Source organism: Haliotis rufescens, unplaced genomic scaffold (assembly GCF_023055435.1).
Source record: "Haliotis rufescens isolate VD_foot unplaced genomic scaffold, xgHalRufe1.0.p SCAF_3, whole genome shotgun sequence".
NCBI classification, from domain to species: Eukaryota; Metazoa; Mollusca; class Gastropoda; order Lepetellida; family Haliotidae; genus Haliotis; species Haliotis rufescens.
In genome coordinates this window covers 32,201,501-32,224,151 of record NW_025964001.1, presented here as the reverse complement: position 1 = coordinate 32,224,151, position 22,651 = coordinate 32,201,501, and the positions used below count along the sequence as shown (strand labels likewise).

The window sequence follows — 22,651 nt, the reverse complement described above, 5'->3', positions numbered from 1 at the left end:
AGACCAAGGTTAGACTAGCCAGATCTTAGGCACTACAGTGCTTGTCATAGAAGATGACTCAATGGTATTGGGGGTCCAGACTCTGTGACCCTGCTTGATTGATGTCAAAATACCCTGATAGCATGGACTGTTGCTCAGGTTGTCAACCACTGGTTTTGCTGGACCATTCTTGGACATTTACAGGCCGCAGTGATAGAGCTTGAATATTGCTGATTTGGCATGAAAAAACAGTCATTCACTTCATTGCAACAACTCTCATTCACCATTTCCATAGCAACAATACAGTTGACAGACCAGAACCAACAACTATTGAAGTACCCTTAACCAAGTATTAAATTCGACCTTCATTTCTCTATATATAGTTTTCCAAGTGCTGAATGATCAAACAGCCTACAGGAGCAATTATAAATTGATCATGCTAATTAAAAATCAATATTTATCTCTCAAGTTTGGTATTATAGTTTGATGGATCGATGTATAACTGACGATATATCCCACTTGTGAAGAATGTTGTTTGTTTGGCGAGGGTTGAGGGACCATTACCCTATTAGGGTCATTAGTTCTCCTGGCCAATTCTCCCTGCTGCCTCTAGTGCTGCATTGATGACAGGAATCATTATAACAGTACTTGCTACATTGTGTGCTTCCTTCTCCACACCAATATCGCAGTGTGAGACAGTTTTAAAGAGACACTGTCAAAAGTGACTGTCTTAAAGGGACTCTGTCAAAAGTGAATGCCTTAAACAGAATGTCCAAAGTGAATGTCTTAAAAAGACACTGTCTTAAACAGACACTGTCCAAAGTGAGTGTCTGAAAGGGACACTGTCAAAAGTGATTGTCTTAAAGGGACAGTCAAAGATGATAGTCTTAAAGAGACTCTGTCAAAAGTGAATGTCTTAAAGAGAAACTGTTAAAAGTGATTGTCTTAAAGAGACTCGGTCAAAAGTGGCAGTCTTGAAGAGAATCTATCAAAAGTGGCAGTCTTGAAGAGAATCTATCAAAAGTGATTGTATTAAAGAGACACTGTGAAAAGTGATTGTCTTAAAAAGACACTGTTAAAAGTGAATGTCTTAAACACTCTGTCAAAAGTGATTATCTTAAAGAGAATCTATCAAAAGTTAATGTCTTAAAGAGACACTGTCAGAAGTGAATGTCTTAAAGAGAGATTGTTAAAAGTAATTGTCTTAAAGAGACACTGTCCAAAGTGAGCGTCTGAAAGGGACACTGTCAAAAGTGATTGTCTTAAAGGGACAGTCAAAAGTGAATGCCTTAAAGAGACACTGTCAAAAGTGGCAGTCTTGAAGAGAATCTATCAAAAGTGATGGTCTTAAAGAAATTCTGTCAAAAGTGGCAGTTTTGAAGAGAATCTATAAAAAGTGAAAGTCTTAAAGGAAACTGTCAAAAGTGATTGTCTTAAAAAGACACTGTTAAAAGTGAATGTCTTAAACAGACTCTGTCAAAAGTGAATGTCTTAAAGAGACACTGTCAAAAGTGAATGTCTTAAACAGACTCTGTCAAAAGTGAATGTCTTAAAATGACACTGTTAAAAGTGATTGTCTTAAAGAGACACTGTCAAAAGTGAATTTCTTAAAGAGACACTGTCAAAAGTGGCAGTCTTGAAGAGAATCTATCAAAAGTGATTGTCTTATAGAGATTCTGTCAAAAGTGGCAGTTTTGAAGAGAATCTATCAAAAGTGATTGTCTTAAAGAGATTCTGTCAAAAGTGGCAGCTTTGAAGAGAATATATCAAAAGTGGTTGTCTTAAAAGGACACTGTCAAAAGTGATTGTTCTCATTGACCCCAATTACTGACACCCTCACTGACCCCATTACTGACACCCCCACTGACCCCATTACTGACACCCTCACTGACCCCATTACTGACTTCCCCAATGACCCCATTACTGACACCCTCAATGACCCCATTACTGACACCCTCACTGACCCCATTACTGACCCCATTACTGACACCCTCAATGACCCAATTACTGACACCCTCAATGACCCCATTACTGACACCCTCACTGACCCCATTACTGACACCCTCACTGACCCCATTACTGACATCCCCAATGACCCGATTACTGACACTCTCAATGACCCCATTACTGACACCCTCACTGACCCCATTACTGACCCCATTACTGACACCCTCACTGACCCAATTACTGACACCCTCACTGACCCCATTACTGACATCCCCAATGACCCCATTACTGACACCCTCAATGACCCCATTACTGACACCCTCACTGACACCCTCACTGACCCCATTACTGACACCCTCACTGACCCCATTACTGACACCCTCACTGACCCTATTACTGACACCCTCACTGACCCCATTACTGACATCCCCAATGACCCCATTACTGACTACCTCAATGACCCCATTACTGACACCCTCACTGACCCCATTACTGACACCCTCAATGACCCTATTACTGACACCCTCAATGACCCCATTACTGACACCCTCACTGACCCCATTACTGACACCCCCACTGACCCCATTACTGACACCCTCACTGACCCCATTACTGACTTCCCCAATGACCCCATTACTGACTCCCTCAATGACCCCATTACTGACACCCTCACTGACCCCATTACTGACACCCTCACTGACCCTATTACTGACACCCTCAATGACCCCATTACTGACACCCTCACTGACCCCATTACTGACACCCTCACTGACTCAATTACTGACACCCTCACTGACCCCATTACTGACATCCCCAATGACCCCATTACTGACACCCTCAATGACCCCATTACTGACACCCTCACTGACCCCATTACTGACCCCATTACTGACACCCTCATTGACCCCATTACTGACACCCTCACTGACCCCATTACTGACTTCCCCAATGACCCCATTACTGACACCCTCACTGACCCCATTACTGACACCCTCACTGACCCCATTACTGACACCCTCACTGACACCCTCACTGACCCCATTACTGACACCCTCTCTGACACCCTCACTGACCCCATTACTGACATCCCCAATGACCCCATTACTGACACCCTCAATGACCCAATTACTGACACCCTCACTGACCCCATTACTGACACCCTCAATGACCCCATTACTGACACCCTCACTGACCCCATTACTGACACCCTCACTGACCCCATTACTGACACCCTCACTGACCCCATTACTGACACCCTCACTGACCCCATTACAGACTTCCTCACTGACCTACTTCCCCAGTCATTCAGCTGCCCACTTACTTACATGAAGATCTAGGTTGGATAAGGGCTTCACCAACCAATGCTTGATGTAAGAGGTGACTAATGGGATCGTGTGGTCAGGCTCGCTGACATTGTTGAGGCATGGCATCGTATCCCAATTGCATGGATCGATGCTCATGATATTAATCACTGGATTGCCTGGTCCAGACTCAATTATTTACCGATCGACGTCACATAGCTGGAATATTGTTGAATTAAACAACAACAAAAATAAAATTACTCACTCACTGGGCAGCATACTTACTCACTCACTCACCAGCACACCCACTTCCTTATTCGGCAGCCCACTAACCCACTCACTCTGTCAATAAAGACCTTTTTACCTAATCTTGCCTTAAATAATCTTAAAGGAAAACAGTATTTTTAACACTTTCATCATCTTTTCATCCTTGCCAGAGAACAGCCTTCAACATCCTTAGCATAGTTTTCATGGACACAAATCCCCATTACGTACCTAATCATCTCAGAATACCAAATGCGTGTCTGCATCACCTAGAATATTTCGGCTATAAACAAACACCTAAAATAGGCATTCATAAAACAGTTGTTACTGGCACTGCTACTTCCTTTGCTGATCAGTGAGTTGCAACATTCTGACTCTGGTAGACTGTGATGGTAGTTTATTGCTGGTGATTGTCATGAAACATTGGGTAATAGGTATTGACGGACTATTTCTGTTCCCAATACATCAAAATAATAGTAGGTAAAGGCTAATAACATTTTGATCTGGACTGTCCAATGGAATATAGTTGAGGCTTGATGGAGGCACATTAAAATAAATCTGAAATAAAGTTGTTATTAGCCCTCCCAGAAATCAGTCAATGTCACAAAATATGTTTAATTGACTAGTGACTTTAGGGTCTTGTTATTTCACACTTCTGTTTGCAGGGACAGTCTTGACATTACCAAAGTTTGGTAATCATCACTAGCTCATCATGCGTTTGTCTGCAGAAATGTGTTACTAAATTGACATTTCATGTGTTACAAGCATGGGTGTGAGTACACTATTCCCTTGCTGTTGCGCCCTTCAATATAGCGCTAATTCGGTTATTATAGCGCGCGATGATGCATGGCTCTCAAAAGTTATGTACAATTTTAATAAGCTATGTGCTTGAAATGGTTCTTGCACAGATGACCCTATCATATAAGGATCTATGGATCCTATGATCCTGGATTGATGATAGTTACATCAGCATCAAAGATTTCACCAAAATGGTTAATGTCTTAGACCTGCATCACTCCAGGCTTTACTCCATAATAAACTGATGTGTCCTGTGTTAAACCCAATTCCCTCACCCCCTCCCTCACTCACTCACTCACTCACTCACTCACTCACTCACTCACTCATACTTAAATTGACTCTTTTGAGCCACTCATTCAAAGCTCACTCTAAACTTTTGATACACATCGGAATCTATGTGTCATATGTCATAAAGTCATGTTTCAATATGGACAATACATTATCATGTACTTAAGCAAATAGCGTTTAACTTGTGAAGGCAAGCATTCAGAAAAGAACCTGTGAAGACAAGCATATAGAATCAACCTGTTAAGGCAATCATATAGGGTTCAGTGAGTGAGTGAGTGAGTATTGTTTTATCCCGCTTTTAGCAATATTCCAGCAATATCATGGCAGGGGACACCAGAAATGGGCTTCACACATTGTACCCACATTTGGAGTGTACTCTTTAAAGGGGAAGTGTACACGCAAAAATCACTTTCTTTCTTTTTCTAAACAAAACGCAATTTTAGAATTAGTTAGTATCTGTGTTTGAAAATATACACTCATTTTGTTTCACAGTGAAAGTAGGAAGCTCACAATAGTGTGAAAATGATATGCCGTTATGAAGCCTTCGTTTTACGAGCGAAATAGGCCTGAGTTATCCCCCTTAGATTATGACGTAATTGGTGCCAATTCAACTGGGTCCCTGTCTATTCTCAACGCAAAAGATATCAACGACCAGTTTGCGGTAAAACAACATGGTCTACGACACACTCCGGCGCAGTGGTGACTCAGCATAACACAATTCTGGCTGGCATCTGAGACGCTAGAATCACAAAACTGTACCTACACCACGTGAAGCGGCTCTAACAAAGCATGATGACGTCATAATGTTTATCAATTGGCACCAATGACGTCATATTGCAAGGGGCATAAGCCATGGTGTTTTTGTTATGGAAATAGAACACTTGGTAAAAGTGAAAAATATAAATCGTTTTAATGCAAAAAATATGTTAATTAAATTTGATGTTTTTATATTTTTGTCTATGACACTTCTATGTTAACACTTTTAATGTGGAAAAAGTACAAGAAAAATTGGTTCATTTCCGTGTGAACTTGCCCTTTAACCACTAGGTTACCCCACCATCCCTACAGGGTTCCATCTGTGAAGACAAACATACGGGATACACATGTGAGAGCAACAATATATGGATCAACCTGTACACACCTAGGTTTAACTTACAGAGCTCAAGCTGCTTCATTGAATCTACTGCTTCTTGAATCTATTATGTCATCAATAACACCACTTATTACCAGTTGTATCACTAACATTATAATATTACCATCCCTTATTTTGTAGGAGATGATTCTTAATTTTTGTCATATATAAATTTGATCAAATGTGACCAAAGAATTATTCATCTCCTCACAAGATCTGCTGGTTTAATGCTGTACATGTGATGCTTTTCTCAGGCTGTGACTGTTACATACTGTATGTGCTTGTATATGGCAAACAACATGCTGTGTACTCCAGCCTAGGGTCAAAACTGTCATGATTGATGCCAGGAATGTTCTTTACAACTCTTCTGAAGGTTTTTATAAAAGTTTCTGGCCAATTTGCTTACCGATTGATCATGCATCATAATTATTGCCTGTCATAGCTCAATATGGAAGTCCATCACCCAATCTGGACGTGCGGCGCTGAAGTCCATTACAAAACTATATTGGGGTCCCAATTAAAAAAAATATAGAATGAGGCCACAAGAAATTAATTAGTTGTTCATCAGATGTTTTTCCTGAGTGCAGAAGAGGAGGGCATTGATTGTGTGTTAGTGTTTTCGGTTCAGGGAAGTAATTTTGTATCTTGAGTAGATTAATTGCCACAAAAATATACCACTAGTTTTTCTGATTTCCGAAAAATGGAAGAGGAAAATTATCAAAAAAATAATCAAGTTTTGTGGCCTAGGAGTGTTTTAGCCTGTGTTCTGTTACTTGTCTTGGATCTTATTAGGACCTGGATACTGTTTCAAAAACTGTCATCTAGGTAATTGGCATAATCATTTCACATCAGAAATATGTGTAAGCCTTTTCTGCACGATGTCATGGAGGACAGTTATAATAGCGTCCTTCAACAACATAGCCTGTTGCACTAGAATTATCTTAATAATAGATGTGTTGATGAGCTTGTTATTCCACACCTGAAATTAGCCATGAAGATTGCATGCTTCATATTTAGATCAAGGTGAAACAAACACTGATCTTATACATTTCTATGTAAATCACATTGCCAATTTCAATGTTGTAATACATCCTTTCTGAAGCAATGGCATCCTCCTCCATTAAGTGTTAAGCTTCAATCAGGTCAACATTCTTGTTCTTTTCCACAACTGGGGCATTAGGGTAGACTATTGGATACAGCAGTTTATCATCACCCCAAACAAGATGTCAGATTAACTTTACTTCAAATAGTTTTTCAGTTGAACCTTGTTATATCGAACACCCTTATCTCGAATGTACCAATATCTCAAACCTATTCTCCAGTCTGACCACTCTGGAGTATCTGTATCATGCCTCCTTATCTCGAATGTACCAATATCTCAAACCTATTCTCCAGTCTGACCACTCTGGAGTATCTGTATCATGCCTCCTTATCTCATATGTACCGATATCTCAAACCTATTCTCCAGTCTGACCACTCTGGAGTATCTGTATCATGCCTCCTTATCTCATATGTACCAATATCTCAAACCTATTCTCCAGTTTGACCACTCTGGAGTGTCTCTTTCATGCCTCCCTATCTCGAATGTCCGGTTATCTCAAGGTTACATGGTTCTGTTCGGTTCACGGTTACAGGGGTTGACTGAATATCACAATGTGACAGTTTAATGTGGAGGTAAGCCCCAAGTGATGCAAGTTGTGATACACAAATGTGTTTTATCTGACACTAAATTGGAGAAAAAACCTACAGCATGTTTCAATATAAGACTGTTATCTTTAGACATGATGATGCAAAGTTGAATTTGGATCCAAATACTAATTTAGAATGTAGAGTTGTCAGCAAGTAGTATCGTTGTACATTGAAAACAGTATTCTGTATTCTGCCCTGACCAAACTTAACATGAACAATTAGGAGTTAGTGAGCATAGGGTGGAGGCTTAAGCTTTTGAGCACCAAACTGAATTGAGGAATCACTGATAATTGCCTTTTAAACAGAGCATGACACAAACATTGTTGTATGTGTATACTTTACTTAAATGAATGAAAGGTATTAAATGTATTGGTATGGCGATTGTAAGCATACATTGCCCGTATTAGGGGACAGCCCTAGTGAAAATCAGTGGCCATACATATTGGTATATGGAAATACAGCAAACTATGCTGGCTTTATAACAAGCTCCCCACCACACTTCACCATTATGAATCCTGGGAGGATTCTAGGTTAGAATAGATCACCAGGAACCTATAATCTTTGGTTGCAATAGGGGGTGACTTACCCTGTGAAGATTCTGGTTTGGAATAGGCCGCCAGTAACCTATTACCTTTGATTGCAATAGGGGGCGACTTTACCCTGTGAAGATTCTGGTTTGGAAAAGGCCGCCAGTAACCTATAACCTTTGATTGCAATAGGGGGTGACTTTACCCTGTGAAGATTCTGGATTGAATAGGCAAACAGTAACCTATAACCTTTGATTGCAGTAGGTGGCGACTTTACCCTATTAAGATTCTGGGTTAATATGATATTAATATATGACTTTCTTATGATGCAGCCATGAAATCAACTGTTTCAATTAGAGGTTATTATGTTAATTTGAACCACTTATTGACCAATTTGAATGGTGTTAAGAAAGACCAAAATGACACATTTTGTAAGATACTAAGAAGAGACTAAGGATCATGATCAAAGTTAATCTGATTTTCAAACAACAACCAGCTGATTCAGAAAAACACTGCACAGCACATCACAGCCCCCATGACGAATGGGCTACTCGTTCTCCACCAAAAGGCTAAGGGACGCAACTCTGCAAGCAAATTATGGCAACCTTGACAAGGGCCACAAGTGACCCCACCTAAATAGCATCCCATGACTTATGGCCATGCTGTCCCCCTTAAAGCCTGTGAACAGATATACTTGTTTTTGTTATAAGTGCTTTAGAAAGGTGTTTCTTCATCTCCTAAAAGCTTGAACATTTGCATCTTGGGAAATACCATATTCGACGTAATGAGTGCCCAGGGCGCTCTCAAAATTTAAAATAGGGAGCTCTTATTAGAATATTATTGTGGTGTACATTGATCAATCAGAAGGAGTGCTAATTGGGATTGTTCTCTAGCCAATTTGTAGATTATGCTTCCTTGCATGTTATAAGTTTGTAAGTGAAGATTTTGTCAGGTATTATCCACAGAATTAGTAAGTGAAATAATATTCCGTTTCAGGGTTTTCATGGAGAGCTGTCTACAAACCTGACAGAACCCGAAGATCAGTTTTACACATCTCGAGATAATCTATGGCACCAGGAGATAAGCATCAATGGAAGAACCCTCCTTATTCAGGTAAACTTTTCAGTCTATGACCTTTTCTTCTCTGGGAGTGCTTAACTTGCTGTTTAAAAATTGGTAGTATCTTGAACATTTCAACAACAATAACTGCCATCTAGTAATCTAATCACGACATGAGTTTGATGCTTGCCATAAGCCATTTCCAGCTTGATTTAATGCTTGAGATGATTTGCTATTTTTTACTGATATTGCTAGTGTAAGAAGTTGATACATGAAATCATTTAATGTCTACTATTACGGAAGGTAATTGCAGATCCAGCAGATTGTCATATTGATCAATAAAAAAAGGGTCAATTACCTGAAAATATTTGCCGTTTTGAATCTGTTTAGCTGCATGAGTGCACCAATTAATCATTATGACTAACCCTTTCAAAGAAACTTTTTTCATATTTCTTAATTTTTTAGTAACTCTGTATGATCTTCATTTTTGTTCTTCTAAAAGTATTATGTAGAAAAGGTAAGTCACAAGGCTACAGCTGAATCGGTAAAAACTTTGAGTTCTGGAGCACACAAGCTGGTGGTTGATAGTGTTCTGTCTATGCTGTGTGGTTATCATTGCAAACTATTATAATCACCCAGGCCATACCTGCAGAGAGTTGATCTGCCACATGGCTACCCATCCAGGTAATAGTCATCCCATCCAGATCCAATTCTTGGCAATCCCAGCTGTGATGTGGGTGGAATATTGTGTAATTGGTTCGTTACAAGGGCTGATGATGATGACTACAGGAGGAAGATTAGACTTCTGTGTCTATCATTGTAGCCCCAAACATGCACTCTAGTTCCTGCCAACGGTTTCTCTGGTCCAGGTTGAATGACGGTGGGGTTGGGGTTTGGGTTGGTTATATTTTTTATTGAAGAAAATAATTTGTTCCTGAAAATACTGGAAAATAATCATTCTGCCTCCGGTTTCACGACAACAAACATTATTCACAAGACATGTTGGTTGTCCTAATAGAAATCCCCCTGCCACTGATCCTCTTCATGAGGCAAGGGAGTTAACTGACTATAAAAGTCCAGTTTCCATCCTTGCCGAACTAGCCTGGAATTATCTAGTTATGTTTTGGCTGGACGAACAAGTCTATGCATAGTCCAATCAAAATCGGGAATAAACGTCTGGTTCGTAAACTGCCAAGCAGATTTCAGTCAATTGCGGGATTTGCGAAGCATGTGTACTGTCAACTTAGTGTCAACAGATATTTTCCAAATCTTTTCATGTTTTTAATCAAGATGTTCCCGTGATTTTATGCACTTCGGGAAGTTAGACCTGTTGATTATCGATCAAATTGTCTTCACTGGGTGCCACCATTTTGTTTGAGGCAAATGCAAATGAATGAGAGATGGAATCTGATTGGTCAATAGAAGGGACATTACTCATAATAGCCACTGGTGGCGCTACAATAAAACCCTAAAATTCCAGCCAAGTTAGGCAAGGGTGCAAACTGGACTTTTACAGTCAGTTAACTAACTCCCTTGCCTCAAGAAGATTGACATTGATAAACTTGGTCAGTCTCTTGAGGATAAAGTGAAATGGCTGTAAAATTGTTGACTGGAGCAATAAAAAGACTAATCAGTTGCTTACTCAAATGGATTGTTATTTTCAGGGAATGAAGGAAGATAGAACTTTTGTGAATCTTACGAGGAAAGCAGGCTCACTTCTGTCCTTCATGTTTACAGTGGAAGGTAAGGAAAATCCTTTATGGTTTTATGACTGATTGTTCCATCTATATCCATCTGTTACTGAGGCAGGAATATAACTGACTGCAGGCAGTAGTAACACGTGAAGTTAGAGCTGAGTTAGAGGTGTTACTAGGGAGCTGTCAGCAGGTGTAAGATGTTACTAGGGTGCCGTCAGCAGGTGTGAGGTGTTACTAGGGAGCCATCATCAGGTGTAAGGTGTTACAAGGGAGCTGTCAGCAGGTGTGAGGTGTTACTAGGGAGCCATCATCAGGTGTAAGGTGTTACAAGAGAGCTGTCAGCAGGTGTGAGGTGTTACTAGGGAGCCATCATCAGGTGTAAGGTGTTACAAGGGAGCTGTCAGCGGGTGCAAGTTGTTACTAGATCGGTGACTTTGTGTGCTTGGGGTTAGGTGCCTCACTCTGGCAGTGTGGGTTAGAATCCCAGATGGGACTCAACCCAAAAAGTACTAGCATCTGTACTTTACTGAGAAAGTGTTATCCCAATTATAACATTTGTAATATTTACTGGATGCTTGGAAAGAGATTATAATATCACAACAGATGAGCCTGTATGGGGTCTCAATCTTAACAAACCTAAATTAAGTTGCCTTAGTATTCTAATATAGGTGATGACAGGGTTACTTATATAAAATATTTCAAGGCCATCTATTAAACTATGTAAATATAGCCTTTGTCTTATTGAACAGTATGTCTGGGATATTGGTTCTTGTTACCTCCAGTAACCTATAACTGAAACTAACATTTCATATCTGTATTTTCCCTGAATCCTAATCTATCACATTATTATGGATCTATACGAAATTTTGTGTAAATGTAACACCATGATAATTTTATTTGGATACAATGTGTGAAGCCCATTTTTGGTGTTCCCTACTGGGATATGCTGGATTATTGCTAAAAGTGTCATACAACCATACTCACTCATTTTAGTAGATGAGAGAGTCCACTGTATCCAAAATTTAGAATACCGTATTTGAATGACGTAATAAGCACCTTGACGTAATAAGCACCCCGCTCTAATAAGCTCGCCTACAGCGATATTTGCTAATATATTGGCAAGTGAACAATCCCAATTAGCACCCCTTCTGATTGATCAATGTACACAGGACTCATTTATTTGTGTATAATACGCACTCATGTGTTATATGCACCCTTAATAATGGGCAATTTAATTCTGGAAAATATATCTGTCGTGTATAATATGCACAGACTTTTCTTTCGTATCATTTCAGGCTGTCAGCATAAACCATGAAATTTACGATCTTTCAACTCTGGTTTTTTTCTCACCATTTGCCCCCTATTTCTAATTTTGAGAGTTCCCCTGGGTGCTTATTATGTCGAATACGGTATTGCAATAAAACAGAGTTGCCTCCCCTAACATTTTCAGTCAGTGTGTAATAGTTTTAGCTCGAGGTCTTGTTGCAGTTATTATCACATTTTGCAACTAAAAACTACATGGTGAATGTTAAAGGTATTGCAGTGAAATGTATGGGTTTGGTAGTGGTTTTATTCAGAGGGACTTCCACGAATGAGGCAATGTGTAGTCTGATGCTTATTGTCGATATCACTGAATGCACACTTTTTGTCTCGCTGCACTGGTTTTGTTGCTTGGGAACTTGATCCCATTGTTCAATGAACTTGTGCTTCTCTGCACTACACATAAACCCTTTTCGCAAGGATAAGTGAGCATAGAGTCTGACAATCGTATTAACTGAGCAGAGCATTAAAGTCTTTGATAGGCATTTAGAAGGTGGAGAACATGAATACATGACACTTTTTATGGATAGCAACTTCTTTTACTCTTTGTACTTCTTGCTCCTTCATCAGGTGAATAATGATGAAGCCGATGAGAGCAAAGCATTTTTTACTGACAAAATGGCTGTGACTGTAGTCATCAGTGACATTGCAAACTGACAGCACCAGAACATGGCCACTTTTATGCATATTTGCTTATGATTAGTTAGATGACAAATACATTTTGAAAAATATTAAAATCATTGTTTGCATGTCTTGTTGTAATAAGATATTTAATAGACAATATTGTTTGGGCAGTCAGAATCTGTTATTTTTATTTTCTCTAACATCTATACCTCAAAGCTTAAAGCTCTGCACGCTAACGTCGAACCCATTCGACAGAGGTGTCCATCCCCGTGCATCTGATGTCGAACCCATTCGACAGGTGAATAGCATAACAACACCCCAAAATAAAACTTCCCATATCTATTTACCAAGAAGGCTTTGCGTAACATTTAAATTACGTATGACATGCATAAATGCTCAGCTTGCTCAATATCAAAACGTTCAGTCATTTATTTACCTCAAAAAGAACATATCGCGAGTTAAAAATGTTTCGGCCAAACTTCTCGGCACACAACTACCAGAAACGGCCATTGTTGACTTTTGGCACTTCACGTTGAGCGGCATGCAGTCCGATATTTTCTTTATAATTTCATCATTTTTCCTATTCTATCATAATTTTTTGTTTGCTGACGAAAGGAAAACACTCACGTTCTTTTATTTCTAAAAATTCGCAACTTTCGGTGTAACTAATTGTAAACAAAAACAATCTGAATCGTATCATCATCGATTGGATGGAACTTGTACGATCATGGCAACGGCGGTAAACAAACAACTCCACATGCATAGTTATCCCGTTAGACTATTACAATCATTTTGTTACATCTAACTTAATTTTCTAGAATTATTGACACGTATGTATAAATCTTTGTAAAAAGAATTTCATTCTTAAAGAGTTTGCAAATGATTTCGTTTGATAAACTTTCCGACTCATTGACAAGCCGACAAACGTCAGAGATACGTTTGGGCGTGGCCTAACTCGTGATTTGTTGAGTTGAACAAAGTCAACAAACACTGTGAAAAATGACAAATATTGGATGATACGCAAAATCTGAACTGATATACATTCTAGGTAAACCATTCAATAACAAAATAATGCATTTTACGAGAAATAATCAAAATACTTGCAATTTTAGCTATCATTTCTGAAACTGGAAGCACGTAACGCATGTGACACATGGAAGCAAAATATGCAAAAGTTGGTAAGCTATCATAAAGAAATCCCGAAATAGATTCAAATTCAAAAGAAAATACACAATTTACTATATTTCGTCAACTATTTACTATTTATTGATCCGGGGAGCAGTCTTCACTCCTATTTGTTTCATATTTCTTCGTGATTGTCGCCATCAAATGTGTAAGTCTAAATCCGAAACCGTAATGGATTTCACGCTCGATGAGTTTAATTTTAAAAATATTTTCTAAAAACGAACGCAACGGAGAGCGATACAACGTATTGATATGCCATAATAATAACATAATATTGTTATTGGTCTAATATTACAAAAAGAACAATTTAAATATTAAAGATGTTGTTGAATACTTTCTGAGAACCTCCCGTCCTCTGAACCGATAAAATTTTGGTACACGAGGTAGGCTAGTGTAAATATATATAGATTCTAGGCTCCTAGCTATATATGTGATTTTGTACCCAAAACAAATTAAATTGTACCCAAAATACTTTGTGAATTTGTTTAGCTAAAACATTTGAGTATTGCTAGGAAATCTTCATTGTGGGAAGGTAAGGGTAATATTCATAATACTATAGGAAATATTGCAATAGTGATACCATTATTGTAACAGTGTTGGGGACTGTTGCAATACTATACTTCAGTTAAAATGCCCAAACTAGCCATTCCTCCTGTATATTTTTTTGTTATGTGTTTAGTGATGAAATACTGACTGGAGTGAAATAAGATTTTAACAAAGTCTGCCTCAATGATGCTATGATTTTGGAAATTAGATAATGAAAACTACTCAGACGTATGTAGTATTAATAATTTATACTGCGCCAGATTCCATTCACCAAGTTAATGCTCATGGTGCTACATAGTAGTAGCAATTGCTAATGAAAGGGGAGTAGAGTTGATAGTGTTGTCTGAAAAGGTGTGTTTTCAGATGAGCCTTAAAGGATGAAAGTGATGGTGACAGCTTAAGATCAGATAGTAGTGAGCAGAGCATCTGTCTTTTCTATAACATTCATCTCATCGTCATGAAAAAATCAACTATTTCAGGTTACTCAATGACACAAAATCACAATATATTTTTATTTTCCGAAATAGATATCATCGACCTCCACAACCATGTCATGTCCCGAATGAAGAGGCAGGACCAGTGGGGGGAGCATTTGAAGTCGGAATCAGAACGTCTGCTTCAGGAAGCAGGGGAGAATGATGACATGATGTTTGTGAATGTGACGGACGTATATCGACATCTTCCTCACAAATTGCTATCATGTCATCAGTGGTGAGAAGCAAATTTTTTCTCATATTGATAGACCGTATTAGAGACAAAATTGGGCCCAAAAAATCTTTTAGAGTAATCAATGCTTGTTAGGAAATTGAAATGTTTTGGAAAAAAGATCTTCGCCATAGGTGCTTTTTGGTGTAATTTACATTATGAAAAGAAATTGAAAATTATTAATCAAATTCATAAATTATGTACCCAAGCCATTGATGGGATAGTGAAATGTAATGTAGTGCATTCTAGTGGTATGATAGTGGATATAAACCTCAGATCTCCGAAGCCTGATTTTAGCTTTTGCCTTGTTGATCAGAACCATGCCCGTTGGTTCATCAGTGATGACTGAATTGATTTACTTTGGACCTCTCTCATTGTGCTCACTTAATTATTATTATTTCACAAAAAAGCACTTGTATTAAGTATTCTTGAAATTTGGATCTAATTTTCATAACTGTTCAGAATAAGCTAAAACCTTGCAGCAATGTCAGGGTTGAAAACAAAACTGTTGCATGCATAAATGCATCCCCCTTCAACCAGGAACATGATCTCCATTCCCCATTCCATTGTCAGTACTTGTTCTTTGTCCAGACAATCATAATTAAGTGTCATATATCTTCATTGAATTGTTAATATGTACTATTTTCTATGTATTAATACTCATTTTCCAATGACATTTAAGATCTATATTTTGTTGCCCATAAGATCTGTGTAATAGGTCACCATGGTCTTTGTATAAATAGTATCTCTGTGGAGAGATAGATAGTAAGCGATGAAGAGGAGCTCTTACACAGAGCAGGCCTGATTGTTGTCGAACATCTGCAGAATATGGTTCAATGTTGACAGTATAACCCTCATTGACTCCCTCCCACATCTAGCTGACATGACATAATTTTAGAATACTGTTCAAAGCACTCTCACTCACTCACTCACTCACTCACTCACCTGGCCACCAACCCACTCACTCGCTCATGGACCCACCCACCCACCCATGTCACTCACTCACTCACTCACTCACTCACCCACCCACCCAAAAAAAAAACACCGACACACCCACCCACCCACTCACTCACTCACCCACAAACCCACCGACACACCCACCAACCCACTCACTCACTCACTCACTCACTCACTCACTCACTCACTCACTCACTCACTCACCCATACACCCATGTCACTCACTCACTCACTCACTCACTGAACATATTTGCCAAAGTAAATTAAAATAGGCTGAGACGTTAAATCATTAATTCTTAAGGAGTATCTTTTTCTTAAGGAATTGTCAGAAGACAGCCTCTTTTGCTTCAGCATGCCACTGGGTGTCAGAATGATCAATTTTGTCTCTGAGCAGCATTATAATGATTCCCTAAAGGCAGTTTTCCCAACAGAAACTTTTAAAATTCTTTCAGATATAATTTTAGAGCCGACCTACGTTTGCTTTTTTTAAAACAAACCTGTTAGCTGCAAGTTATGAGGTACTTGAAAGCACTTGAAAGATCAAGGGTAGTCCAGACATCGTGAGTCAATATTAATTCTCAGAATCACTGACACATCATATCCTCATCTTAGTTCTTGTATCTGGATGCTTGCTGTATAATTTCACCTGCAACAAACTGTTATGTATTGCCAATTATATTGGAGCTATTTATCAAATTGCCAGGAATACATGAAGAAAGTGTTGAGTCAATTTCAACCTCAACTGACTGCATTACTCTGCACACTTTTTTCCTCTGAAACCTTTTCCAAAATTTTCCACTTGAGAAGTAAGTAGAAATAGGAGATTCCTTCAAAAACATCAGCGTTGAAAAAAATCGTTTCAGATTATTCTCATCTGGCAAGTTTACAAAGCAGGGACCATTGGCCGTCCTTTGTAATAATTCAGTTTTGTATGTTTGGAATTATTTCAAATGATTTATTTTGCAAAATACACTTATTTTCAATCTTCAGTTAAATGTAAGGTGAGAGTGGAAAGTGTAAATGAAATTAAGACAGACTTTGAAATGATTGCATCAAAGTCTCTGCCCAGTTTCGAAGGGTTGCAGATTCTTTTCAGTGTTTCTTCTGCTTTGAAGCAAGGGGATGATGTTCGATTTTGAGAGATCAATCAGAAATAATAGCCAGTGAAAACAGCAAGGATTGGGACAAGAAAATAGCGTTAAAGAGCTGAAATACTGAAACAAGTTTGCCTTCATGAGTAACAATCCTTTTCCGGATTTCACATGATGGTAGCGAGAAATCGAGACCCTCAAAGTAGGTTTTGAAAAGCCAATTTGGATCAATTGGATCACATTTGACAGGTTATTAGAAACTATGTGTGATTCTTTTCAAAAGGACTTGCCCTTTTAATTCGTAATCTCCATAGGACATTAAGAAATCGATGCAATGAAATTATAGCAATACCAGTCTGGGAAAGCTGAAGTAATGTGGGGTAAGTGATCCTAGTATCTCCATGAAAGTTCATTTCCAGAAGGTGTTATTTTCATTAAAGATTTTAAAATCTTTTAGATTTGCTCCCTTTTTTCAAAGACTGCTTTGATGTCCGAGAGCGTTTCTTGGAGTCATGAATACAGGGGTTTATCAATTATCCTTGATTTCATCCAAACTTTCTCTGAGTAATGACCTTGAGGAAAGAAAACTGCTCCAAGTTCAAAATGATGTATTAGACTGGAGGAAGAACGTTTTGATGGGGGAAAAAAGGATGAAAAAAAAAGATGAAATCTAAGACCTATCATTCATGCTTGGCCACACCAGCCCAGAATATACACTTGACGATTAAAGAAAACAAAACGAGGATTTGAAATGTGCTTAAATGTTGGTGATCGATAACCTTTGAAAAGTCATAGGGTGAGAACTTATAACATGGAAGCACTTATGCGCAAGTAAACTGAAAAAGGTAATATTTTTTACCGAAAAAAAATTGAAATTAAATGCTAAAAAATTGATTCAGACAAGAAAGTACTAAAACCTGTAAAAATATGTTTGGGAGTTTGCAATTTCTTCTATAAGCAACTTAATGAATGTTTTGTGTGAATTACAATATTTGGTGGTAAACAATCTCCGATAGGGTTTATTCACTTTGGAAGGATAAGGATATGATTCCTAATACTGGTTGATGTCATGAAAATAGTATGACATGGATGGTGTTGTGAAGATACTATGATGTAGATGTGGTGTCATGGAGATAGTGTGATATGGATTTGGTATCATAGAGATAGTATGTTATGGATGTGGTGTCATGGAGATAGTGTGATATGGATGTGGTATCATAGAGATAGTGTGATATAGATGTGGTGTCATGGAGATAGTATGATATAGATGTGGTATCATAGAGATAGTGTGATATAGATGTGGTGTCATGGAGATTGTGTGATATGGATGTGGTGTCATGGAGATTGTGTGATATGGATGTGGTGTCATGGAGATAGTGTGATATGGATGTGGTGTCATAGAGATACTATGATATGGATGTGGGGTCATGGAGATAGTGTGATATGGATGTGGTGTCATGGAGATAGTGTGATATGGATGTGGTGTCATGGAGATTGTGTGATATGGATGTGGTGTCATGGAGATACTATGATATGGATGTGATGTCATGGAGATACTATGATATGGATGTGATGTCATGGAGATACTATGATATTGATGTGGTGTCATGGAGATTGTGTGATATGGATGTGGTGTCATGGAGATCATATGATATGGATGTGGTGTGATGGAGATAGTATGATATGGATGTGGTGTCATGGAGATAGTATGATATGGATGTGGTGTCATGGAGATAGTATGATATAGATGTGGTGTCATGAAGATCATATGATATTGATGTGTTGTCATGGAGATACTATGATATGGATGTGGTGTCATAGAGATTGTGTGATATGGATGTGGTGTCATGGGGATAGTGTGATATGCATGTGGTATCATAGAGATAGTGTGATATAGATGTGGTGTCATGGAGATAGTGTGATATGGATGTGGTATCATAGAGATAGTGTGATATAGATGTGGTGTCATGGAGATAGTATGATATAGATGTGGTATCATAGAGATAGTGTGATATAGATGTGGTGTCATGGAGATTGTGTGATATGGATGTGGTGTCATGGAGATTGTGTGATATGGATGTGGTGTCATGGAGATAGTGTGATATGGATGTGGTGTCATAGAGATACTATGATATGGATGTGGGGTCATGGAGATAGTGTGATATGGATGTGGTGTCATGGAGATTGTGTGATATGGATGTGGTGTCATGGAGATTGTGTGATATGGATGTGGTGTCATGGAGATACTATGATATGGATGTGATGTCATGGAGATACTATGATATGGATGTGATGTCATGGAGATACTATGATATTGATGTGGTGTCATGGAGATTGTGTGATATGGATGTGGTGTCATGGAGATCATATGATATGGATGTGATGTCATGGAGATCATATGATATGGATGTGGTGTCATGGAGATAGTATGATATGGATGTGGTGTCATGGAGATAGTATGATATGGATGTGGTGTCATGGAGATACTATGATATGGATGTGGTGTCATGGAGATAGTATGATATAGATGTGGTGTCATGAAGATCATATGATATTGATGTGTTGTCATGGAGATACTATGATATGGATGTGGTGTCATAGAGATTGTGTGATATGGATGTGGTGTCATGGGGATAGTGTGATATGCATGTGGTATCATAGAGATAGTGTGATATAGATGTGGTGTCATGGAGATAGTGTGATATGGATGTGGTATCATAGAGATAGTGTGATATCGATGTGGTGTCATGGAGATACTATGATATGGATACATTATGGTGAAATAGTATGTTACGGATGTGGTGTTGTGAAGATTATTAGTTATGGTGTCTTTAGTTGCTATGTATGATGTCATAAAAATATTGGGCGAGGTGTCAGGTAACCTAATATTTATTATTCCTAACAGGGTACACTATCTGTTATCCATCTTACACATGTATGTCATGTCAAAATAGGATTTAGGGTCAAAGGGAGACTACTCTTTAAGCCTTAGAGGCCAAACTTTGTTGATAATTTTAACTATGATCTTTATGAATAAAGTTACGAACGTGATATAAACAAAAAATAATGTCCTTGTACATCAAAATTAGTTACATTAAAATGCAAAACAGTGTTGAATAATGAATTTCTGTACCCGAATTTTTATGGTGTGATGGGTGTTGGAAAATCCAAAATGGCTGTTACTGATGGTATATCGTCTCATATTAGGTCAGTAACAACCATCTCGGATTTTTACTGATGGTATACAGGTTCAGAGGGGGTTAGTAGTTCTGCTCTATGATTGGTCAACTCACTTTGAGGCATAATAAAGTATGATATCGAAGTGGTGTTGTGAAGACAGTAGGATATCGATGTGGTGTCGTGAAGACAGAACAATATGGATGCAGTGTTGTAAAGATAGTATGATATCGATGTGGTGTTGTGAAGACAGTAGGATATCGATGTGGTGACGTGAAGACAGAATGATATGGATGCAGTGTTGTAAAGATAGTATGATATGGATCGTAAATAGGAGATAGTATCAATGTTTGTTTGCATTCTCATTACTTCATGGATTCATGTACACTACCGGTATGTTCCAATAACACATACAATGGCTTTGCGGTGTAGTCGCTATTTATAACCAACCAATCAAGCCATGACCTGGTTCCAGCAAGAGGCAGCTGGCAAGTTCACTGACCAGTCAGCACTCAGATAACATTGCACAAACAGCAAAAGTTCTTGCATCCATATGGCAAAGGTATGTCTTTACAGGTGATGGAGAAGCAGCAAAACAATAGTTATCATTGTTAATAATTCTAAGAATACAACCCTTATTACATCATTGCCATAATCCTTTATTTTGGCTGCAATCACACTCAAACTCAACTTTCAAATTTTCAACAGAAGTCCTCTTCACTGTCAACTACACATCACTACTGGTAGTTGTTGACAAGTAGCATTGTAACCACCCAAGCTATGACATTTGCAATGGTGACAATCACACTTTTTCCCCACATCTAACCACTAGAGGTAGATGAATTGGGGAGGTGGGTGGGAGTACTTCAGAGGTAATAGAGGTAGTATTCTTAGAATTATTCTTATACTTCTACCTCTATTACATCTCTGCCAGAATATACCAGAGGGACCCATAGGGATCTGCCTCTAGTAACTCCCTGTGTAACAGTAATCCTCTTCTGGAAACCATGATTCTATTCCTAACTCGAGATAACTCCTCTGAAATTCCCCCTGAGGACTTGAAAATCAGAAATGTATCAAGAATCAGTCAAATATGTGATACATTCACTAGATCTAAATGACTTAATTTCATTTCTGGATGTCATTTCCAGTCTCTTAAAAGTCATGACACTAGACTGGTGGCCAGAGCCCTGATCTCAAGTACTGAACTGGAAGCTATGATGGACTTAAGCCAGGCAGCTATTGTGGCTTTAGTATTGTCTCAGTCTGAGTGGGGCTTGCAAGATATATCTTTATGGACGACGTCAATGGGGGTCCATAGCAGCTACCGGAAGGTAGAATATGAGTGTCTGAATAGGACATACCCGGTAGTAAGCTGTCTGGATGATCTACAATAGGTCCATGTGCAAGAATAATAATGTAATGCCGATGGCCTAAAGGTTACATAGCAGTGGACTGGTCTTTGGCTACAAAGTCAGGCAGAGTACATAATGTAATTGATTTCAGATCCTTCTCATGGATAAGGCTAGAGTTGTCCAGGGTGTGTAATTTGGAAACCCTAGTTGCAGTTGACTGTCCTAACAGAGATGCAGCTTTCTTTGCCTTCTAAAGAAATGTGGCATTAGCGAAGGGTTCATTAGGGTCAGTTAAATGAGCTGATAGAACTACAGACAAATTCCATTTCGGAAATATCCTAGGAGTGCGAATGTCTTCCAGAGGAAAAGATTGATCGCATGAGCCTGTTCAAAATATTGTGGTTGCTGATGATCAATCCATCATGTTGACAGACAGGTATGATCAGGGGATGACTGCAAACTGAACATATCATTTGGACAGGGGCGGTTGGGTAGCCTAGTGTTTAAAGTGTTCACTTGTCACGCCAAAGACCTGGGTTTTGATTACCAACATGGGTACAATGTATCAAGCCCATTTCTGGTGTCCCTGCCATGATATTGCTTGAATATTGCTAAAACCAGCGTAAAACCATACTCACTCACTATCATTTTGACAAAGGATGAATCAGCACATGGAGGTACATATCTTGGAGGCTGAAGAGCCCAAGCCCTTGACCATTTTTGTCGGACAGATTCCATCTGAAATATTGGCAGAGGGATCAAGAAGGTCTTGTTCAGGACCTTGAGGTCTATTGTCATCCACATTTTGGTAGAACTTTTCTTGGGAACCAAGTGCACCGGAGATTAGTCTTGGAGTTACCAAATAGCCTGCTTGAGTAATAGTTGTTTTTATGGCGAGTGTGGCAGCCACCAACTTGTTCCCTTTCAGATTGAATTGGTGTCCCTTGGGTCGGGATTCGAAATGAAGTTTGTATCCATGTTTGAGGACCTTTAGGATCCAGTGGTCGGAC

General features: G+C 38.8%; 1 protein-coding gene across 1 annotated transcript in view; it reads left to right on the top strand.

The window, feature by feature from the left end:
* LOC124130045 (UDP-GalNAc:beta-1,3-N-acetylgalactosaminyltransferase 2-like) overlaps positions 1 to 22,651 on the top strand; it is a 160,397-nt gene that overhangs the window by 120,476 nt on the left and 17,270 nt on the right. Inside the window, exons 2-4 of the mRNA XM_048403400.1 lie at positions 8,922 to 9,038; positions 10,649 to 10,727; positions 14,884 to 15,067. Of these exons, the coding sequence (XP_048259357.1) occupies positions 8,922 to 9,038; positions 10,649 to 10,727; positions 14,884 to 15,067 (380 nt within the window). The remainder of the gene's footprint in view (positions 1 to 8,921; positions 9,039 to 10,648; positions 10,728 to 14,883; positions 15,068 to 22,651) is intronic.